The sequence below is a fragment of the Eurypyga helias genome, unplaced genomic scaffold, assembly GCF_000690775.1.
Source record: "Eurypyga helias isolate BGI_N326 unplaced genomic scaffold, ASM69077v1 scaffold15041, whole genome shotgun sequence".
In the NCBI taxonomy this organism is placed as follows: domain Eukaryota; kingdom Metazoa; phylum Chordata; class Aves; order Eurypygiformes; family Eurypygidae; genus Eurypyga; species Eurypyga helias.
Window position 1 is genome coordinate 26,002 of NW_010231588.1, and position 20,185 is coordinate 46,186.

The 20,185-nt window shown below is 40.5% G+C and overlaps 1 protein-coding gene across 1 annotated transcript; it reads left to right on the forward strand.

The window, feature by feature from the left end:
• Positions 1-527: 527 nt before the first annotated feature.
• Positions 528-11,552, forward strand: LOC104505341 (fatty acid desaturase 1-like). Its single transcript, XM_010161132.1, has 12 exons — positions 528-746; positions 4,213-4,323; positions 4,762-4,959; positions 5,987-6,088; positions 6,281-6,409; positions 8,014-8,071; positions 8,500-8,576; positions 9,050-9,147; positions 9,499-9,595; positions 10,768-10,847; positions 11,041-11,166; positions 11,501-11,552. Exons 1-12 carry the CDS (start codon positions 528-530, stop codon positions 11,550-11,552), a joined length of 1,347 nt encoding a protein of 448 aa, XP_010159434.1.
• Positions 11,553-20,185: the final 8,633 nt, after the last annotated feature.

Genomic DNA, 20,185 nt, shown 5'->3' on the forward strand with positions numbered 1-20,185 from the left:
TTTGCTGCAGAAGAGCTGCCCACAGCCTTCCTCAGATTTCTCTCCTGGCTAACCCCCATATTGACTCAGCAGCATGGAATCAAGTTAACAGCTTACCTTAACCAGTTCCTAAGGTTCTGTGAAGGTGCTCACTTAATAGTTCTTTCTGTCATTTTGCCATCTCATTTAACTGAGTAACAGAGAGCCTTCCTAAGTCTTTCTCTTTATGCACATTTGTATTCAGTGAACTAGTCTGCAGCCCTCATGAGTAATCAGACCTTCCAAAGGCAGCTCGGAAAGGACAAGAAGTACAGGGCTTTTATTCAAGGGTGTGTCGAAGTGTCTGGTGTGAAGGTAGAAGAGGAAGGAGCTTTAGAAGGGTGTGTTTGGGCAAGTACAGCCAACCAGCCCTACCTAGAAGCACAGGGAGTGGCTTGGAGTGGGGCTGTATAACGGGCAGGCTGAGATGGTTCACCTTCTGCCCGGGCAGAGTGCTGCAAAGCTTAGACTCGTGAATCTCAGTGGTGACAGAGCGTTTACGGGTACAGATGGCTCCACAGACTGGCTCCACTGCAAAGGAGACGCGACCTGTTTCAGCCTTTCGACAGCTTTTCACTTGGGAGGAGATCAGAATCAACAATGGTCATGGAGAAGGTCAGGAGAAATGGCTGGTGATTGACAGGAGGGTGTATGATGTCAGCAAGTTTTCCAAACAACACCCTGGAGGGAGCCGAGTTATTAGCCACTATGCTGGGCAAGATGCTACGGTAAGATCTAGGAGGGCAGTGGAGGAAGGTACCTCTATTGTCCGGGCAGGTTGACATGGTGGGTCTGCAGCGGTAGTTGTCACTGTGCTTGGTCAGATAACGCCGTGATGTCTGTACTATCTGTAAAAATGCCCTTCTCGTTAGCTTCAAGGTCAAAGTTACCTTCTATGCACGTTGTAAAGCTCTGTTTAGGTTCATTACACCCTGCTGTAAATGAAGCAATATCCTTGCAGCTTGTTTTGCCACCAGGCATGATCAGTCAAACTGTCTTCCAGATGTTTGAAAAGTGTCTCTGTTGTAGCAGTGAGAAAGGGAAGAGAGTAGGAAGCACTATACTCAGTATGTATTTTTACTTTAAATGCTGCTCTTTCAGTGTCACATGGATGCGATCAGTGACAAGCAAATGATAATTAAACATAGAGCATGGGTGGGTGGGTGGGTGCGTGGGTAGGTAGGTAGGTAGGTAGGTAGGTAGGTAGGTAGGTAGATAGATAGATAGATAGATAGATAGATAGATAGATAGATAGACAGATAGATAGATAGATAGATAGATAGATAAAAAGAAAAGGAGGAACTAATATCCCAACATAAAGTAATTTTGGAGCAGTGAAGAAAAAGAAGGTGATACTCAAGGAAGTGGCACTATTCTGTACAGGGAAGTGGAGGAGAAAAGAGTCTTGAGCAAAAAGGCTATTACAAAGGAGGGGAGAAAGAAATAAAGTACAGGAAAAATTACTGAGAAAGCAGTAGAATGACATTTGGCTGCAGAAGATGAGGGAAAATTCTACAAATAATCACTATTTGAAAATAGATTTTCCAGAGATTCCTGCAAAATTGTTTGATTTAAATGATTTTTCTAAAATAATTCACTGCTTGTTGACAGAAGAAATAAATTCTAAGCATATTTCACAGACTATTTGCTGAAAATAGATACTGAATTTCTGAATAGTCAGAAATATACACATTAGATATACACATGACCAGGATTAGGGCATAAGGTTGTGATGTGGTGGACACAGATTTAATACTTGTCACAAGAAGACTTTCTGACTTCAAGGAAGATGCTTAGACTGTCTTATTCCTTAGGTTTTAGTTTGTAAAATGGGATAGCACTTCCTAACTCATGGCCCAGAAGGGATCTGATCAGTTATTTTTCACATTTCATTCCTTTCACCTCACGTGGAACTGAGGCAGAAAATATACCTAGTGTTCTCAAATGAAGGAAAACCAGGCTTCTAAGTCTTGCTGTTTTTCTCCTTCAGCTCACTGACCGGCATATACAGCCCTGTTTTAAAGACAGAGTTTTGTGTCCATTATGCAGCACCTGCGTAACAGTGCTGCACCAAAAGCTCACTGCAGAAGGGACACTAATCCTGCCCACCAACCAATGCCAGCTCTCACCGACTTTTCCAGTAATTCCATACCAGTAAGCCTGTCTGTGCTAATTCACTTTCGTCTTCTCTAAAGAGGATTTAAGTATGATAAAAGTCGTCTTTTTTTAGTGAAAACTGTGGTTTTGCTTCAAGAAGAACATGCCAATTTTAAGTCATTACAGCCCCTTTCAGATGATGTTTTGTGCCACTCTGTGATGAACTTACTGCAGCAATACAGAAAAACATAGAGGCTGCCCCTTCTAAGAACTTTCAGACCAGTCATACCAAACCAGCCCAGAGATTCCCTGTAGCCTGGTGCCATCTCCTGCAGTTTCTATTACTGGACTTTTACAAAGGGAGTCAAGGAATCCATAAGGCATGGGATGATTTGTCCCCAGGCTATGACCTCCCAGCTCTGCAGCCACCAGTGTAAGGACTTGCATTTAGATTATTACGCTTTATAGACACCCAGGGGTTGAAACCACAGTGAATTTGTCTGGTACAAATGAGTTCAAAGAATGACCTTTGATTTCACTTGCATTAATTATTACAATAATATTATAATCTGATTTTCCTCGTTATTACTTTTGTACATTTTAAACCTGCTTCCTGATAATTTCATTATTGTATTATGAAAACAATGAATAAATTTTCTATCATTTTCTTAGGGGATTTTAAAACTCTTTCACGTGTTCCCTCTTTTCCAAGTCAGTCTTCTAGTATGAAAGCTGTTCCAAAACTCTGTTCATCTGTTTTGCTATGTATAGGTGTACTCCATCTCTCTGAGGACAGGACCAGAACTACATGCAATAGTCGAGATTGTGGGTACACTGTGGGTTTATAACAACATTCTCGTGACTTGCTCTTGATTTTTATTCTGCTAATCTTTATCATTCTTTTTGCTTTTAAAATGCTGTATTGTTCATACATTCTGAGAAATACACACTTTGACAGAAAAGCAGGACTGGAAGATGTCTCAGAAGATCGTCCGGTATATGACTTTGCCTAAAGCCAGGATCCAGGATTTTTTGCCAAGTACTCTTGACTACTCTAGAACTAATAATTGTACATATATGGTGAGAATTATCTTCTTCTAGAGCTCATAATTCTCTCTATATATGGTGAGAACTTTCTTCCTCTGTGTGGATTACTTTGTAAATATAGACAGTATGCACTGGTGAACATTACGGTGATGTCAAATGTTGGAGGTTAAGTGTGTTGCAGATGATAGTCCTTAAAGTTAGTCTCTCATAATATGACAATCAGAGCCTAAGAGCAGGGAGGAGAAAGGACAGGATGCAGGACTGTGTTTCTGTGCTAAGAATCTCATAGTGGTATTGTGGATAGGAAATTCTGTTTCAAGAAATTCTGGTTTCTGTTTCTAAGCTGAAATATAGACACTTAGAGCTTAACTCAGTTTTAGAATTCCTGGCAAGAAGGAGCTACATAAAAATTATCTGGAATTTCAGACTTTATCCCATAGTTTATATCTGATTTTGAAACTGGTATTTCAAATGGTTCTTGGACAGCCCCATTTGTGTCACTAGTGTCACCCTGTTCCCCAAAACATCAGCCAGTCTGAAAACTTACAGGGCACTGTAAAAGATACCCACATAGCCCCGCTATGTGTGGAGCTTCAGAATATATTTCCTATGTCCCAAGTGTAATAAAGGCAGGATTTAAAAAACACCATTGTTTTCTCCTAAGCGTGGCAAAGAGATCCTCATTCATTGAATTGTTTTCCTGCTCCTGGGTCCCATCCATAGGGCAGGGCTTCTGGCTGGAGCCTTCTAGGGAACAAGCACATGAAAGAGTCTATTTCCCTCTGCCAAGAGTTCTTAATCAAACACTTTCATGTTTATTACCAGCCTCGCCCAGGTACTTTTATGAAATCTAAGTTCTTGAAACTTCTCCAGCTTCCTTGGGCCAAGCTCCAGCTGGTGACAGAGAACTACAGGAGCAACAAAAGGGACAAAAATGGACAAAGGAAATTGGATTATATATTATATCAAAGACCTGGAAAAAGAGGAGGCCGAGTATCTGATGTTTAGTCACATACCTTTTCTTACCCCCTTCCTTTGTGTGTTTCTCAGGATGCCTTTGTAGCATTTCACAATGATAAGTCTCTGGTGAAAAAATACTTGAAATCTCTGCTGATTGGGGAGTTGGCACCAGATCAACCCAGCTTTGAGTCTAATAAAAAAGTGAGTGTCCTAGGTTCCATCTGTGGGAACGGCTTATGGGTTTAATGTGGGAGGAGAGGGAAAAAAAGAGAGCTAGCAGAAATAATTTCTGCAGTGGCGTGCCTGACACTGTGCCGCAGGCTGAGTGGTGGGGGAGGCAGCTGGCAGTAGTCATGCATGGAAACATGCACTGTCCCAGAATCACTAAATTCACACTTGGGTGTGAGGAATGTGCCCCAGAGCCCCAGATTCTGCTCAGTTCTTCCCACTGTGATGTCTCAGTCACAGAGCCTGTCAGCAACTTGTTTTCCAGTGTCAAAGCAAAACCAAGATCTGTTGATCTGCTCATTTTGCATAGACCACTCTAATAGAATATCTCCTCTGACTTCTATGGTACTTTAGGGTTCCTGGGTCTGTTACCTTTCCGAAGTAGTGCATTAATACCCACTTTACCCACAGAAATCGCTTTTAGAGGATTTTCGTGAGCTGCGCTGCACTGTTGAGAAGATGGGACTTCTGAGGCCAAATTACACCTTTTTCTTCTTGATTTTCCTTCACCTCCTGGTACTGGATGCTGCGTCCTGGCTCGTGGTCTGGTACTTTGGGATATCCTTAGTGCCTTTTTTGGTTGGCATTGTGTTCTTCACCATTGCTCAGGTAAACTGCTGACAACTGTTCAACGCTACAGACGTGTTTGGTTCTTCCTGCTGGAGAGGATTAATGAAATGCCATTGCTTGACTGCCTCTTCTTAGATCCTGTAATCTGGTTGAAGACAACAAGCACGTCCTACACCACAATTTTTGTTGCCTCCAGCAAATCTAGTTTTGCTGACAAGCTGCTCACTAAGATTAGTGGAGTGTTGTGGAGCTGGCAGTTTCACTAGATGGGATGAGTGATCTATTCACCTACCCCAGCAAAAGAGGGAATATTTCATTCTCAGCAACACTTTTGGCTCCACGTTCTTTCTGTTTACTGACTGGTGGCTCTGGTCTTTGTTGGGTACTTTATGAGCCAATTACAGTCACTAGACCTGAAGAGTTTTCTGCTGGATTAGTAAACTGAATCATAGAAGGGCACGATACATGTCAGGGTCAGTGGAGGGAAGGAGGGAAGAGGAATTTCTGATCCTTAGATGGGAGAAAATGGAGCATGAGGGGAGGAAGAAAGAAAGATTTTCTTAGTGGCATTGAAAACTTAGGTTTGCTCAGACATCCATGGAACAAATGCAAAGAAATTTCTTTTTTAAATATTCTGTTCTGTTTTCCTGATATCTGCTAAGGCAGATACTCCTCAAAGAGCATTCTTGTATTTCCATGGGACTATGAAATGCAATGAGGCTATAGATTTGGAAATTCTTGTGCTTTCTAGCTGGTTACTTGGACATTATTTATTTGTTATGGAAGCAAAAGACTTCTATGCTGTAACAGTCAAATTAATTGTAACAATGCTTTGCCACTTTCCCTTTAACTGCTACAATAAAATCGATATCTGGTATTGAGCAGCTTTAGTGGACAGTAGCCTGGAAGGAAGTTCTCAGCACTGAGCATGTAAGAGAGTAGGTAGTGTTTCTTCCCCAAACCAGAAGGAAGATGTACTCACACTGGGAAGTTACAGAGACTCCCAAGGTAAATTCATGCAACACCGCTGTGATTCTGTTTCCCTAGTGATCCTTCTGTCTTTCAGATCCAGATGGGCTGGTTCCAGCATGATCTAGGGCACTGCTCTGTCTTCAGGAAGCCTAAATGGAATCGACTTCTGCAGGTTGTTGTGATAAATCTTCTGAAGGTAATACCTTTATTGTGGGAATATTCTCTGTGGCTAATCTGGACTGAGCAATGAATGGGAGTGTCCCTAAATAGAGCCAGTATCGCCTGTGAGGGAAGTGTGGTGCAGCTGTCAATAATGGGGGGATAAATAGTGATGTAATTGTTGATATTGGTCGAGTTTAAATCCCTGGTCTTTTAACTTTTACTGCAGGGGTTATCTGCCAGCTGGTGGAATCACCTGCACAACCAGCACCATGCCAAACCCAACTGCTTCCGCAAAGACCCTGACCTCAACATGCACCCTCTCCTCTTCAGCTTGGGAAAGACACTCTCCATAGAGGTGAGCATGGGGATGTCTGGAGAAACTAAGAGCTGTTGCAATGAAAGATTTTAAAGACAGAAAGCTGTAGGGTGAGGTATAATTATAACCCAGATTACATCCTTCTGCATGAACTCATGGTAATTTCCAAAGTGTTCCAAGGTTTGGGTCTCATGTACTGTCTGTTTATTATGATGCTTACGCACCAGCTCCTGAGAAGCAAAGTCTTAAAATCAATGCTTAAGTTCTCAGTGTTGATAGAAGAGCAGCGTAAGCACCTTGAAGGCAATTGAAAGAATGAGTCAGTCCATTTAGTGTTAGATCTTCTCAGTGATCCTGTAGATATTGAGTCAGATGTTCCCTCTGGGTCCTTTTGACTGTGGGAGCTGTTTGACACCTAAATCCTTCAAGACCAGTATAGCTGCTATGCGCAAAACACAAGCGTAGCAAATTATTTCTTAATCACAAATTTTAAGGCTTTTATAAAAATAAAAACCATGAACAGACCCTCCTTGCATCCTTATGATTTCTGATATCATCAGGATAGGCGAGGTCTCTTTTGCCTTTTCTTTCCCTGGCAGCTCTGTTTACTCATGGGGTGATGAAATGGCCTCTTTGCTAGATAACCAGCCTCTTAAAATAAGGTCTCACTCTCCTTTAGCTGGTAATAAGCAAAAAAATTACAGCTCTTCAAGGCACATGGGAAATTCCAGCTCTGCTGTCTCAGAAAGACTCCTGTAAAGAGAGTTTATGCAAAATACTTATTAGTAGAAAACTGTTAGCTGCAACTGAGAGATCTTTGTCAGTGATTTTCTGAAAGATCTCCCATAGCTATATATTAGAATGAGCATCTAGAGTGGTCTGGCTAGCAATTAATTACCACGCATCTGCTTGCTCACCTCATCTCCCCTTCCTCCAGTGGAAGAGGAGAGGTGGAGGAAAGGACAAGGAAGCTTCTAAAATTCAGATAAGAACTATTTGATAATTGAATATGTTATAGTGATACTAATCATATTAACAATACTACTTCTAATAATTAGAATAGTAGAAAATAGAACATATGATACAACTGCTCACCACACACCAACCAATACAAAGCCAAGTCCTGAGTAGCAAGAATCAGAGCCAGAGTCCAAGAGTGAGAGTGATCACAGCAGAGCCTGAGTGACTGCAAAACCGGTAAAACCAACCGACCCACCAACGCACTAACAAAGGAGCAAGCTAGCCAGCTAACAGACAAGCAAGCTAAAAAGTGATCAAACAAAGGAGATATAGCCCCGCAGCCCACTCCCAGCTTATGTACTGAGCATGACGTGAATGAAATACTCCTTTGGTTAGTTTGGGTTGGCTGTCTGAACTGTGTCCTCCCACTCAACACTGCTTGTAATAAGAAAATTGGGAACACAGGTGCAGTATCAGAAGCTGGAAAAGTCCTTGAAGTAGTGCAAACACTTAGCACCAGCTAAAACAACACCTTATCAGTACTATTCTCAGGGCAAATCTAAAAACATAGCTTCATATCAGCCACTGTGAAGAAACTTAACTCTGTCCTGACTAAAGCCAATGCGTTTATGAAAGGTCTCAGGTCTCCAACTAGCCCATTACAATGTCTTTTAATTTTTCAGCTTGGAAAAAAGAAGAAGAAGTTTATGCCTTACAATTATCAGCATAAGTATTTTATCTGTGAGTATCCCCGCTTCCTTGCAGTACGGTAAGAACTTCACTCCTCCCAAAAGTAAAGGTTTTAAAGATACTCCCATTGAAGTGATAGCTTCAGGAAGCTTCCTTCATGTTAGAGACAGTTCACATGAGGAGGAATTGCCCCTTATGTTTCTGTTAGGATTATGTGATGTTGGGTACTAGATGGGTGAGGAATCAAGTGTGAGGAAGAAAGGGATGGGAAAGAAATGAAGAAGTGGTGAGATGAAAAGAGGAACAGATTATGTGAACACATGAAAAATTAGTGTAAATGGAAGACAGAAGTATTTTTATTCCACTGCAAAGAATAAACTTTTAAGGGAACTGTCCTTATCCTTGTCTCCCCAATATTCTGTAAGATTCATTATGCAGCAAAGTTATAAATGTGTATCTGTTTTCCTTCTTCCATTCAGTATTGGCCCCACTTGCACTGGTACCCTTCTTCCAGCTGTCTATATTCTACTTTGCAGTGAAGAGGAAAAAATGGTTGGTAAGCACTACTTGCCTTGCCTAGGAAAATTTCAAAAAATGTCACCACTCTGTGGCAATATTAACCTTCACAAGAGGTGACTGTGGGGTTTAAGATAGAAAAGACTGATTCTAGGCTTGCTGCAGCCGGAATGCAGTCAACGGGTCCAGGGAGAAATTTTTAGAAGAGGCTTTTTAGTCTCTTGGCAGCTGAATAAATGTTAACAGAAAATTCTCAAACCTAGACAGAGTGTGATTACAGGCTGTTTGTTGGTCTTCAGTTACTGATGGTGAAGTGACAATTATGGGAATATTTCAGGGATACGCTCAGTTTGAGGCAGAATGATAGTATGGAGCTTACTCGATAAATAAGAACATTTTTTATGCTGCAGTTCAAGTAAAGAGGAGGGGAGGGAAAGGAGGGACTGGAGGGAAGTCATCAACAAGGGCTTATTTTCATCTCTTTTTGTTGTTTTGTTTTGGGGTTTTTTACAGGACCTGCTACTGATTGTGTCTTTCAACATCCGAGTCTGTCTCATGTATATTCCTGTAATGGGATTTAACAATTTCATGGTCTACTATTGGCTCTCCAGGTAACACACAGCATACCCAGAGTCCCCATGACTAATATTTGTAAACCATATTAAGCTTCAATGGAATAAAGGAAAACTAGTCATACTCTCTACAATTTCTTCAGTAATAAAGAGTCAGCCAAGAAACAGTAGGACCTCAGGGTGGTGATGGTGGCTGCCCACGGGCATCTGCAACTAGCAATTGAGTGGTTCTTAAAAGAAACTCCAAAAGTTGGGAGGCAAAGGGATGGAATAGAAAATCCTGAATTACATTAAAATGTTCTTTTACGAAGATGAGATTCAGGAAGGTGTTTTAATGGTAAATTTGGATGGGATTAGAGATGTGACGTGTTTCTGTGTTTATCTGCCCAGGTACTTGGAGAGTACCTGGTTTATTTGGGTGTCACAGATGAATCACATTCCCATGGATATTGATTATGATAAGAACAAAGACTGGGTATCTACTCAGGTGAGAAGATCCTTTCTTCTGGAAGAGTGGGTCTGCAGTTCTGAATAACAGGACAAAGACAATGTTGTTATTCTCTTAGCTTTCATGTTGTGTTAATGAGGTTTGTCCTTGGCATTCATTAAATAGGCGTGCATTTCTGTAGCACTCAAAACATTTAAAACCTTAGTTGGAAAATGGGAGCCTAGGTTAAAAAAAGATGTATGTTTTCACTGAAATGTTTTGACATATTTTTCACAACGCTTTTCCGTTCCCGGAGGGAAAAATTTTTTTATAAAAACTTCTTTATAAAAATGTACTGATGGTGTAACAGTCAATCTCTTTTTTAGACTGACTAAAGAGAAGCAAAGTGGGACTTTACCCTTTATTGTTTACCCTAGAGGTTACAGTTTTACTGCAGATAAGATAGATCTGACAAAATTTAGGTCTGATAAAAATGAATATGTAAATACAACTTTATTCACATCTATACTGCCTCTAGCAGTATAATCCCACGTTGTAGCTTCTAAGCATTTTTCCTTATATTAAAGGGTAAAGATCCATCTTGATATTTATCTGACCAAATCTGGATGTCCACATCTGAACACCTGCTACATTTATTGAAGAGAAAGAGCCATTTCTAGAGCATGATTCATCTTACTCTAAAATAGACATCTAAGTCAAATCAGATGAATCGCACCATAAAAATTTCTGGTTTTCTCCATTGACTCTAAAGTGATGTGCTCAGGTGCAGATTTGACACTAAAGATGTCTAATTGAGGTGAGATAAAGTCCGTATACACAAATATTCATCCTCATAATTTTGCATCTGACTCCACTTGTACTAGTTTGAAGAGGATGGAAGAGGATGCTTTTTTGTTTCTTTACTGGGCATTTTTCTTTCCATTCAAGTGAAAGATTTGAGGAGAACCTCTTAAAAGAATCAAAGTTGGAGTTGTGTGCATGCTAGTGAAAAAGTTGTTCTTTCTGTATGAAGAGCTAGATAAACAAACCTATATCCCAACAACCCATTTCAATCTAGGCTTCGTTTAATTCTTCAGGGCAATGATACTTATAATCCCTGACACTGTTTTCTTTTATGGTAGAAAAAATGGGTAATGATTGCTGGGGTTCAATTATTAGAGTTGCAGAAAAATAAAAACTAAATCATGTATTTGTTTGACCCATTCTCCCAGCTCCACGCAACATGCAATGTGAATCAATCTTTGTTCAATGACTGGTTCACCGGGCACTTGAACTTCCAAATTGAGCACCAGTGAGTATCATTATGGGGAGAAGAATGGGAATAATATGGGGCGCTTAAAAGGGAGAAAGGCCATGTAGTCTCACATGAAACTATCTTAGGAGATCCTTTGGTCTCCTGGGGGAGAGCAGGAAAATATTTTGAACAGAGGGAACAGGGAGTGGTGCAAGCATAGCCTTATAATAAATCTCATTCAATTCTGCAGCCTTTTCCCCACAATGCCTCGACACAACTACTGGAAAGCAGCTCCTCTGGTGAAAGCCCTTTGCGATAACCATGGCATTGAGTATAAAAGCAAGACTTTACTGACAGCTTTTGTAGATATTTTGCAGTAAGTATCAATTAACAAAATAGTTTTGCACTGTAAGAGCATGCAAGTGAGGAACATAGACAACCATTTCAAATCAACATCCATGGAGAGATCAGACATAGAGTTTATTCAGGTTTTTCTAAAGGCACTTGATTTTCAAACATTTTCAAAGTCTCAAAGACTTTTTTTCTCTTCCTTAAATCCTCAGAGCTCATTCCCTGTAGCCAGCATGAGATGTCCATGCAGTTTTTAATCAATTTTTTCCATTTACTTCTTACATCTAAACTACAGTTTGCATCCCATAAAGTTGAATATTGTCTCCCCATAAGTGATTTTTTACTTTCTGTTCTTGCAGTTCACTGAAGGATTCTGGGGAGCACTGGCTTGAAGCGTATCTGCATGGATAGAAACAGGCAGCTCTCAAAGGGAACATCTTCACCAGACAACTGCTGCAAAGAGTCACTGCAGACAGTGTGTGTGTGTGTGTATGTCTCTCTGGCATAGAAAACTGGGAACAGGGCAAAGCTAATTTCAGAAAGAATGGGTGGGAAAGTTGGTCAAAGAAACATTTTCTCTTGTTTCAAACCATGAACCATTATTTTCCTTCTCTTAAACTCGTCATGTAGAGCCATGAAGAACTGGGTCTTTCAACTGAGGAGAAGTAGCTCTTGAATTAGCTTGAACAGTTTACTTGATTGGAAGAGCCAGCTCATTGCTTATGGAAAAAGTTTGAAAGGAAATTCTTCAGAGAGTCATAGAGTCATACACGGATTTGTCTCACCACCCTCACAGGAAAGAATGTCTTCCTTTAATCTAAATCTACCCTCTTTCAGTTTTAAACCGTTGCCCCTCGTCCTGTCACTACAAGTCCTGGTAAAAAATCTCTCTCCATCTTTCTTGTAAGCCCTCTTTCAATATTGAAAGGCTACAATAAGGTCTCCTTAGTTTTTTTCTCAGTGGATGAGTGAAAATGAGGGAAGTCAGGGCACATTAGGAAAGGGGTGAGTTTTAAGAGATATTCTAGAATAGATAAAATAAATATGCCAAGAAGAAGATGGCCTGGGCTATGTCCCCATCACTATTGAGCATATGCACACTACTTGGCCTAACGGCTACAAGGCCTACACCTAACGGCTTAGGTGTTATGAATAGTACTGTTCATGGATTGCACAGTCAATCAGATAGCTAGATGCTGAGTTTTACACCTGAAATAGCTGGTTTGAATACACTCCAAAGAGTCTGTATAGCATGTATTATTTATAGCATAAATACATGTATGTATTTTGGGTGGTGACTGTGGTGCCTGGTTAGCATTCTGATGTAGACCAGCTTTGAATAAGACTGACAAGCCTAGGCACTGAGGAGTAGGTCCAGATTGCAAGGATATTTAAGGTAATCCTGGGTTTATTGACTTTTATATATATATTAATTTTTATCTAAATGCTTACTTCACAGTGATTCCAAGGACCTGTGGACATCTGAGTTGGTTAGTAGGCAGCTAACTACATTTGTGGCTCTGTCCAGAAATGGAATTAAGTCATAGCTATTTCTGTCATCACATGCAGGTCTCTTTGGACCTTGGAAACTTTTCTTCTCTTTCAGCATCCCCAAGAACCAGCTCCTTTCCTGGAACTCTCTCTTACCGGTTTTGTACCTGACACTTAGCTCTTTCATCCCAAGAAGGACCTAGACCCTTTGTGCTTATGGTCAAGGACAGTTTCTGCTAGTGGAAAGTGTAATGACCGCCTGTGTAGAGGCACAGTAGCTCTCCAAGAACACTTCTGGTTTTTGAGAGAGCCTGTGAAATGAAGAAGCTAAGAGTAAGCCCACAGCAGAGTATTTTCACTGAAAGTGCTTTAAAATTTATGGGAAAAGTACACTGCAAGTACGCAGACATGAGCATTGAATAACAAACAAAAGAAATACAGGGTGTATGAAAGAACACGGAGATATGTGGGTATCAGTTAATAGCAGGAATAAAAGAAGGGGAAAAAAAGCTGAGTGGCAATAACATGGTTATTTAGGAAAACGAGAATACAGGAAAAATGAGAAATAATAAGAATATCAATAAAGCTCCTCTTCATGATTTTTAGATAGAAGGTCAATACTTGTTATATGATCTCTGACTGATCTTGCTGATTCTGCAAAGGAATGATGATTCAATGATGGCATTTTCTAATATAATTTATAGTGAATATAGTTCATTATGAAACAGTTGAGCCATACTGCCAAAACCTGTATTGTACTGTATTCACCTAACTGACCTAAACCCATTAAGGTGGTCTGTAATGGCCAATAAGTAGACAATTTGCCCATAAAAGCAGAGACCATGTGGAAGAAAAGTGGTTCTTCTCCTCTGCCATTCACATCCAGAACTCTATGCCTCAGCTTTCAGTGGACAAACTGCCCAAAGGAGGAAAATGTGAAAGATCTAAAAGTGAGATACCACCATGAACAGCATGACCCATCTGCAACCCACTGATGAGCAACTTACATGTATGACAAGCTACAGACAACAACTGCCGCCTTCTAGGTAATAAATAATATCAAGCCCAACACACAAAACAGAAGGAGTTTGGACTTTTTATTTTTGCCTTTGTTTTTTAAGAACAACTCCATTCGGGTTTTTTTATTTATATATTTGTGTGTGTGTAGGTGCAGGTACTAGTAATGCTGTTCTGGTTATTTCCTAATAATAGGTGACAGGTGTCACTGAAAAGAATCCTGATTTTAAAAGTAGTTATTAAAAACTGCTTTGAATTTAATTTGAAAATCCCTTCTAACTAGTACCTAAACCAATTCTGTGTTCCCAAATCCAAGGTTGGTTTGAATGGTGATATGCACAATTATGTGCAAGAGTAGTAACATTTTATAAGTATTTATGCGATGAATGCAGGGATTTCACTGCATGCTTTATTTGATAATACAGGAAGATGCTTTTAAATGGGTGTCTTGGTGAAAGCAATGTAAATATTAAGTGTTCCTACTTTTTTTCCCGGAGAGACTTGAAAGCTGTGCTGACTAGATCCTGAGTCCCTCTGAAGTCCTCTAAATACAAGACTGATGTCAGTGTCATAAATCAAAATTATTATTTGTTGCACTTAGTTAACATTCTACTCATTTGGATATAGTAATTTATTGAGTCTGTCATTTTGCAATCTCATTTTAATAAAATTTTTTTGTCTCTAATTGATTCAACAGGCTGGTCTGTGTTTTAATATTCATTTTTTATCTATTTCATAAAGGTTATTAACGATTAAGCTGGTTTACCTTTATGAGGTTCTAACATGGTTCACAAACTTCAATAGGTCAGGATAACACCTGGTGAGAGGTTGTCAAGCCACTTTGCTTTGCGTTCACACTAAGACTGAGGTCTCTGATAGTCTGATCTTAATAAGAAATATTTGGAAATTGCCCCAGCTGTAACTCTGGTATAGAAAGAGAATAAAATGTGTTCAATGAGAGCTTGTTCAACAGAAAACAAATGACAGAGATGAAGAGGTTTGAATAGGCTTTGTGCTTAAACAGTCTGCTGGAGACTATATTCTTATTCATCACATTTTTCATAACTGTAATGTTATGAAAACATTATGAAAACAGCTCTCAGCCTGTCCCCATAGCAGAGGTGCTCCAGCCCTCGGAGCATCTTCATGGCCTTTCTCTGGACTTGCTACAACAGGTCCATGTCCTTCTCATGTTGGAAGCCCCAGAGCTGAACACAGCACTCATAAAAGCAGAGCAGAGTGGGAGAATCACCTCCCTCAACCTGCTGGCCATGCTTCTTTTTATGGAACCCAGGATACAGTTGGCTTTCTGGGCTGCAAGAGCACGTTGCTGAGTCACGTTGAGCTTCTCATTAACCAACACTCCCAGGTTCTTCTCCTCAGGACTGCTCTCAACACATTCTCCTCCCAGCCTGTATTTGTCCTTGGGATTACCCCAACCCATGTGCAGCGCCTTGCACTTGACATTGTTAAACTTCATAAGGTTTCATTGGACACACCTCTCCAGCCTGTCCAGGTCCCTCTGGATAACATCCCTTCCATCCAGTGTGTCAACCACACCACAAAGTTTGGTGGTGTTAGCAAACTTGCTGAGGGTGCACTCAATCCCGCCAACCATGTCCCTGACAAAGATGTTAAACAGCACCAGTCCCAATACCAACCCTTGAGGAGCGCCAGTCATCACTGGTCTCCACTTGGGCATCGAGCCATTGACCACAACTCTTTGAGGGGGAACATCCAGTGAATTCCTTGCCCACTGAGTAGTCCACCCATCAAATCCATGTCTCTCCCATTGAGAGAAAAGGATGTCGTGCAGGACAGTACCAAATGCTTTGTACACGTCCAGGTCGATGACATCAGTTGCTCTTCCCTTATCCACCAACACTGTAACCGCATCATAGAAGGCCACCGAATTTGTCAGGCATGATTTGGCCTTAGTGAAGACATGTTGAAGGATTTGAAGTATTTGAAGAATGCTGACTTGGTGGTTATTTGTATGGATAAGTAATGTCAATGAAGCTGCAACAAATATACAGACCAAAATAGATTATGAAGCTTTGAGAATAAGGATAAACTTGGCTTAACAAACCTTATTCCATGATGAAGGAGGTGTATATGGTTATATTCCCTCTCCTAAATTTTTATCTTTGCTTTTGTTCTTCATTTAGGCTCTGTATTTAGGGTTACAACTGGATAAGACGGTTCTGGTAGAATCTGACTGAAAAAATTTAGAAATTAAAAGAACAACTCCCCTTTATACTGATGTCTTGCTCCTGTGGCAGGACCTCAGCTTAGCACCTGCCCTCTCTCCTCCAACCAAAGCATAAAATGGTTCCCTTTCAAGGTTTGTTCATTGATTCCTCTTACCACCTACCCCTGCAAAACATTGCTAGAGTTCCTCAGTGTTACTGCATAAACTCTTAAATGATTGATTGGTAGCTAACTTACTCATTGCTTGACATGAAGGAAATTACAAGGTGTATATATAATGTATATCCATTATCCAGTCAACCAGAAATAGAGACGATATCTGCAATGAAGGCTGATGACATAGGAGACAATATCCCAGTTTACCACCTAAAATGCCTTTTCTTCAGGTGTTGCCTACAGCTGGCTCAGTAGGTGTGTTCTGCTATTATTCTAAAGCTCTTTTAATGCTGAGCTCTGCTGCTGTGCATGTACGGAACTGCCTCAGTCTGAGCGATTTTCATCTTATCACCCACCTAAGGGTGGGGCCTATTTGGTTTTCCTTTCTGACATATTCCCTGAAGATCCTGATCCCATAGGCATGCTCAGAACATGCTTGAAATATGGGCAGGACTGTGCTTCTCAGAGGACGTTTATGTTTGTTTTCTTGGAGCTGGAAGTGGTGAATCTCCACTTTCTCCTAATACGGTGGTTATACAGTTGTTATGGCAGTACAACGGACAAGGTTCAATTCTCTCCCTAGCAAAAGTGATTCAAAGCCAATAATGCCCATCTTTTGCCCACATATGGACTGGATGGTGACATGTTCCCCTGTCCTTGGAAGCTGTACCACAGTGCAACAAAGAATTCAAGACTGGGAGAACTGACCTCTCAGTTATGGCATTTCTTGTCTGGTTCTCAGAATACTTCTTAGGCAGGAATTCAATCCCCATTTTAGATGCTTTCTATGTCTTAGGACCGATGGCTACTGATAATTGTAAGAGTAATTTCCATCCTTCTGCTTTCATACGAGTGACGTTTTATCTAAGCTGTTATCTTAGGCAGCCTGGGCTCTGAAGTTGTATTTCCAAGCCTGTCCTTACTCAAACTCCACCCGGGCCTAGAAAATGGTGTGCCAGGACTGAGACAGTTGTTCCAATGTTGGTTTTCAGTATCTTTTTTGAGGAAATTGCTGACAAGCGACATGCCCTTTGCACACCCTGCAGTCTAAGAAGCACTGTGATGAGTCTCTGGTAGCAGGAAGAAGCAGTTTAAAATCAGGATAGTGCCTCTCCTGTCCCCCCTTCTGCAGTCATTACTGCTACCTAGAATAAGACAAAAATGTTCCTTGAGTACTACAGAATGAATACCACTGTATGCAGAAGTCCAGGACAAGCTCGGAGAGAGAAACAGAGGGATTACTGGAGAGACTGCAGAAGCTTGTGCAATATGAAGTGGTAAGTTTATGATGCTGTTGTAAGAGCGAGTTGGAAACAACTGCTATGCTATATGACGTCTACTGTTACACTTGACTGGTAGAGTCGGCTACAAGTTAAACTCTGCATGTACAAGTCAGAGATTGAATTGAGCCAATTTGCTAACTCCCTGGTTCTCAACAGTGTATTTGGTGCTGAACATGCCAACTTTGCCTTGCAGCATCTTCAAGAGCCAGTAATGGGCTCTTTAACGAACTGTTGACTTCAAGTGGTCACCTGGACATGGAATAAAGTGGGGAAGAGGTCAGTGTGGTGATTCTGTTAAGATACGTCATGCAATGTAGGCGTTCCTTTAGGACCGGCAGGGCTATTGCATTGACAATGCCTATATGGGTGCTGCCAAATGCACTTCCATGAGCATAGTGTAATCTCTGTTCTTAATGTACATAACTACAATAAGAACCAAAGATAAAGTCAGATATGCTCTCTTCAAGATTTGGAAGTGTAGGTAGCTTTTTTTTTTTTTTAATTCTGATCTAGGGTGGGTTAGAGGAGATTCAGTCTATATGTATTAGAGAAAGAAAGAGAAAGGCAATTTTTTTAAAGCACTATTCCTTTCCTTTTGGATTTGCTCATTGCATATTTTACCCAAGAAACCTAACATGAACATCTAGAATCTCCAGCATCAGACCCCAGAGTGAATTAATCTTAGGCTTGTTTTCTAAGCCTAGCTTCCTATGGAAGCATAGTGACTGCTAATTGTTGGGTTGTCTCACAGATAAAAACGTGTTCGCTGGGCTGGATCAAATTTGACAGCAGAACAGCAGTATCAACAACTGCTGTCCTAAAAACTGTGTGAGAAATGTCAGCTGAGCACGAGAGATGTGTAAATCCTTGTGTAAGGAAAAGCAGCAACAGGAACCTTGTTTATTATGTCATGTGGTATCAAAGGGTTGCTCAGACTTATTCCCTAAGTGCCCATTTGTGACAGCAGCTTCACTCAGCTTTGGTTTAAGTATCTAGTGTAAAAACTGTGCTGTATTTTAGAATTACCTATTTATCACTGCACAATTCTGAAGAGTGCTGATACATACAGGTTTAACTCTTCTCAGGAATTACTTATTCCATTCTCACTGACCTTTGAAATCCCACCCTCATGCTAGGTGTCCCAAGTATGAATCTAGCTTTCTTCTGTTCCTCTTGAATTACAAAATAGCCTAAGCCACTTTGTCTTGTTGCAATAGAAGTAGATTTACCAGGCTGTGATTCCTCATGAAGCTGAAAAAGGATTTGTCTTCATTTTTTAACATTTGTTGAAGCGGGCACTAGAGCTATGAGGGGGAATAAACCCATGCAACCAACCAACCAAAACCAAAACCAACCAATCAAACAAAAACCCCAGTAATAATATATATGAAAAAATCATCAGTGCTTTGTTTCTGTGTGATTTTTCCTTCCTGCATATTCAGAGACTGCACACTCTTAGCTTAACATCACAGTAGGAGTGTATCTAAAAATAGAGAGCTATGCCATTAAAAAAATTATTGCAAACTAAGATTCCCTGTACTATTCCTGTTATGTCAGGGTGAGCAGAGTCAACCAATTTGGGAATGTTGTATCTTGTTTTCTGTCGGGCCCTGCTGGGATTTCTGATGCACTGTTTCAACACACCATTATGAAGCTCCAATTTGCTGAATCAGAAACACTTCTATTCATCAGCCACGCGCATCAATGCGCAAAGCAAAGCACGTATGTGCTGCTCATAAAAATACTCCTAATAGCTTTAAATATCAGCTGTGGGACGTGAGCTACAAGTTTGATATTGCAGCATACAAAATTTCCTCAATGTATGGGATGATGATGTAAACTTCTTAACCCTGTGAATAAAGTTGCAAGCTGTGGGTGTGTGAAAATAAGAGAGGTTCTCAGGGTACTTTTTAATCCTTTTTTTTATTAACTTCCTTCTTCTTTTGACTGACCTTACCAACTTTTAAATTAAAAAATGCCTTCAGTAAGAAGCTGTGACATGCTGACAGACAGTGAGATAGAACTCAGCCTTCAATCAATGTATAATCATATAAAGATGTAAAACCTCTGTGCCAACAGCACCACTCAGCTTGGTGTCACCTGCACATTTGCTGAGAGTGCACTTGATCCCACTGTCTGTGTTGCTGATGAAGATACTAAATAGTACTGGTCTCAGTACGGACCCCGGAGGGACACCACTTGTCACTTATCTCAATGTGGACATTGAGCCGTTGACCACTACTCTCTGGATGCTGCCATCCAACCAATTCCTTATCCACTGATAATAGTCCAACCATCAAATCCGTATCTCCCCAGTTCAGAGAAGGGTGTTGTGGGGGACCGTCTCAAAGGCTTTCACTCCATCATGATTTATTCATTCCTCACTTGCCAGTGTATAAGGCATACATTACAAATTATTTAATATTTTCTGTTTGCTACTCATGGAAAAAACCTACTGTAGACACATGCAAGACCAAAAAAAAAAAACCACCATCACCCTTCAAAATGGCAGCCTCCATTATAGTGAAAACAATAAATTCATATCTGTAGCTTCTTTTACATTTTTCTTAACATGAGGTTAATGCTGCATGAGGTTGGAGAATTTTGCATTTTACAGCAGTATCTATAGATTGTAATCTTAAGACATGTGTGTGAATTTTATTTACAGTGCAGGAAAACTCGTAAGCTGGGCTGTATGCAAGTTAGCAGTCCACAGCAGTTACTTTCTGTCTAATGCACATAGTAAATGACTGGGGACAACATGATGCTGGAAAAGAGATCTTCCATTGCTTCTCCCTGCTTGAAGCTAAAACCCTGCAGTATGTTCTGCCCAAGTTGGTCTTTGCTAGATTTCTTCTGCAAGAAACTGCTGATGTTGAGAGCAAG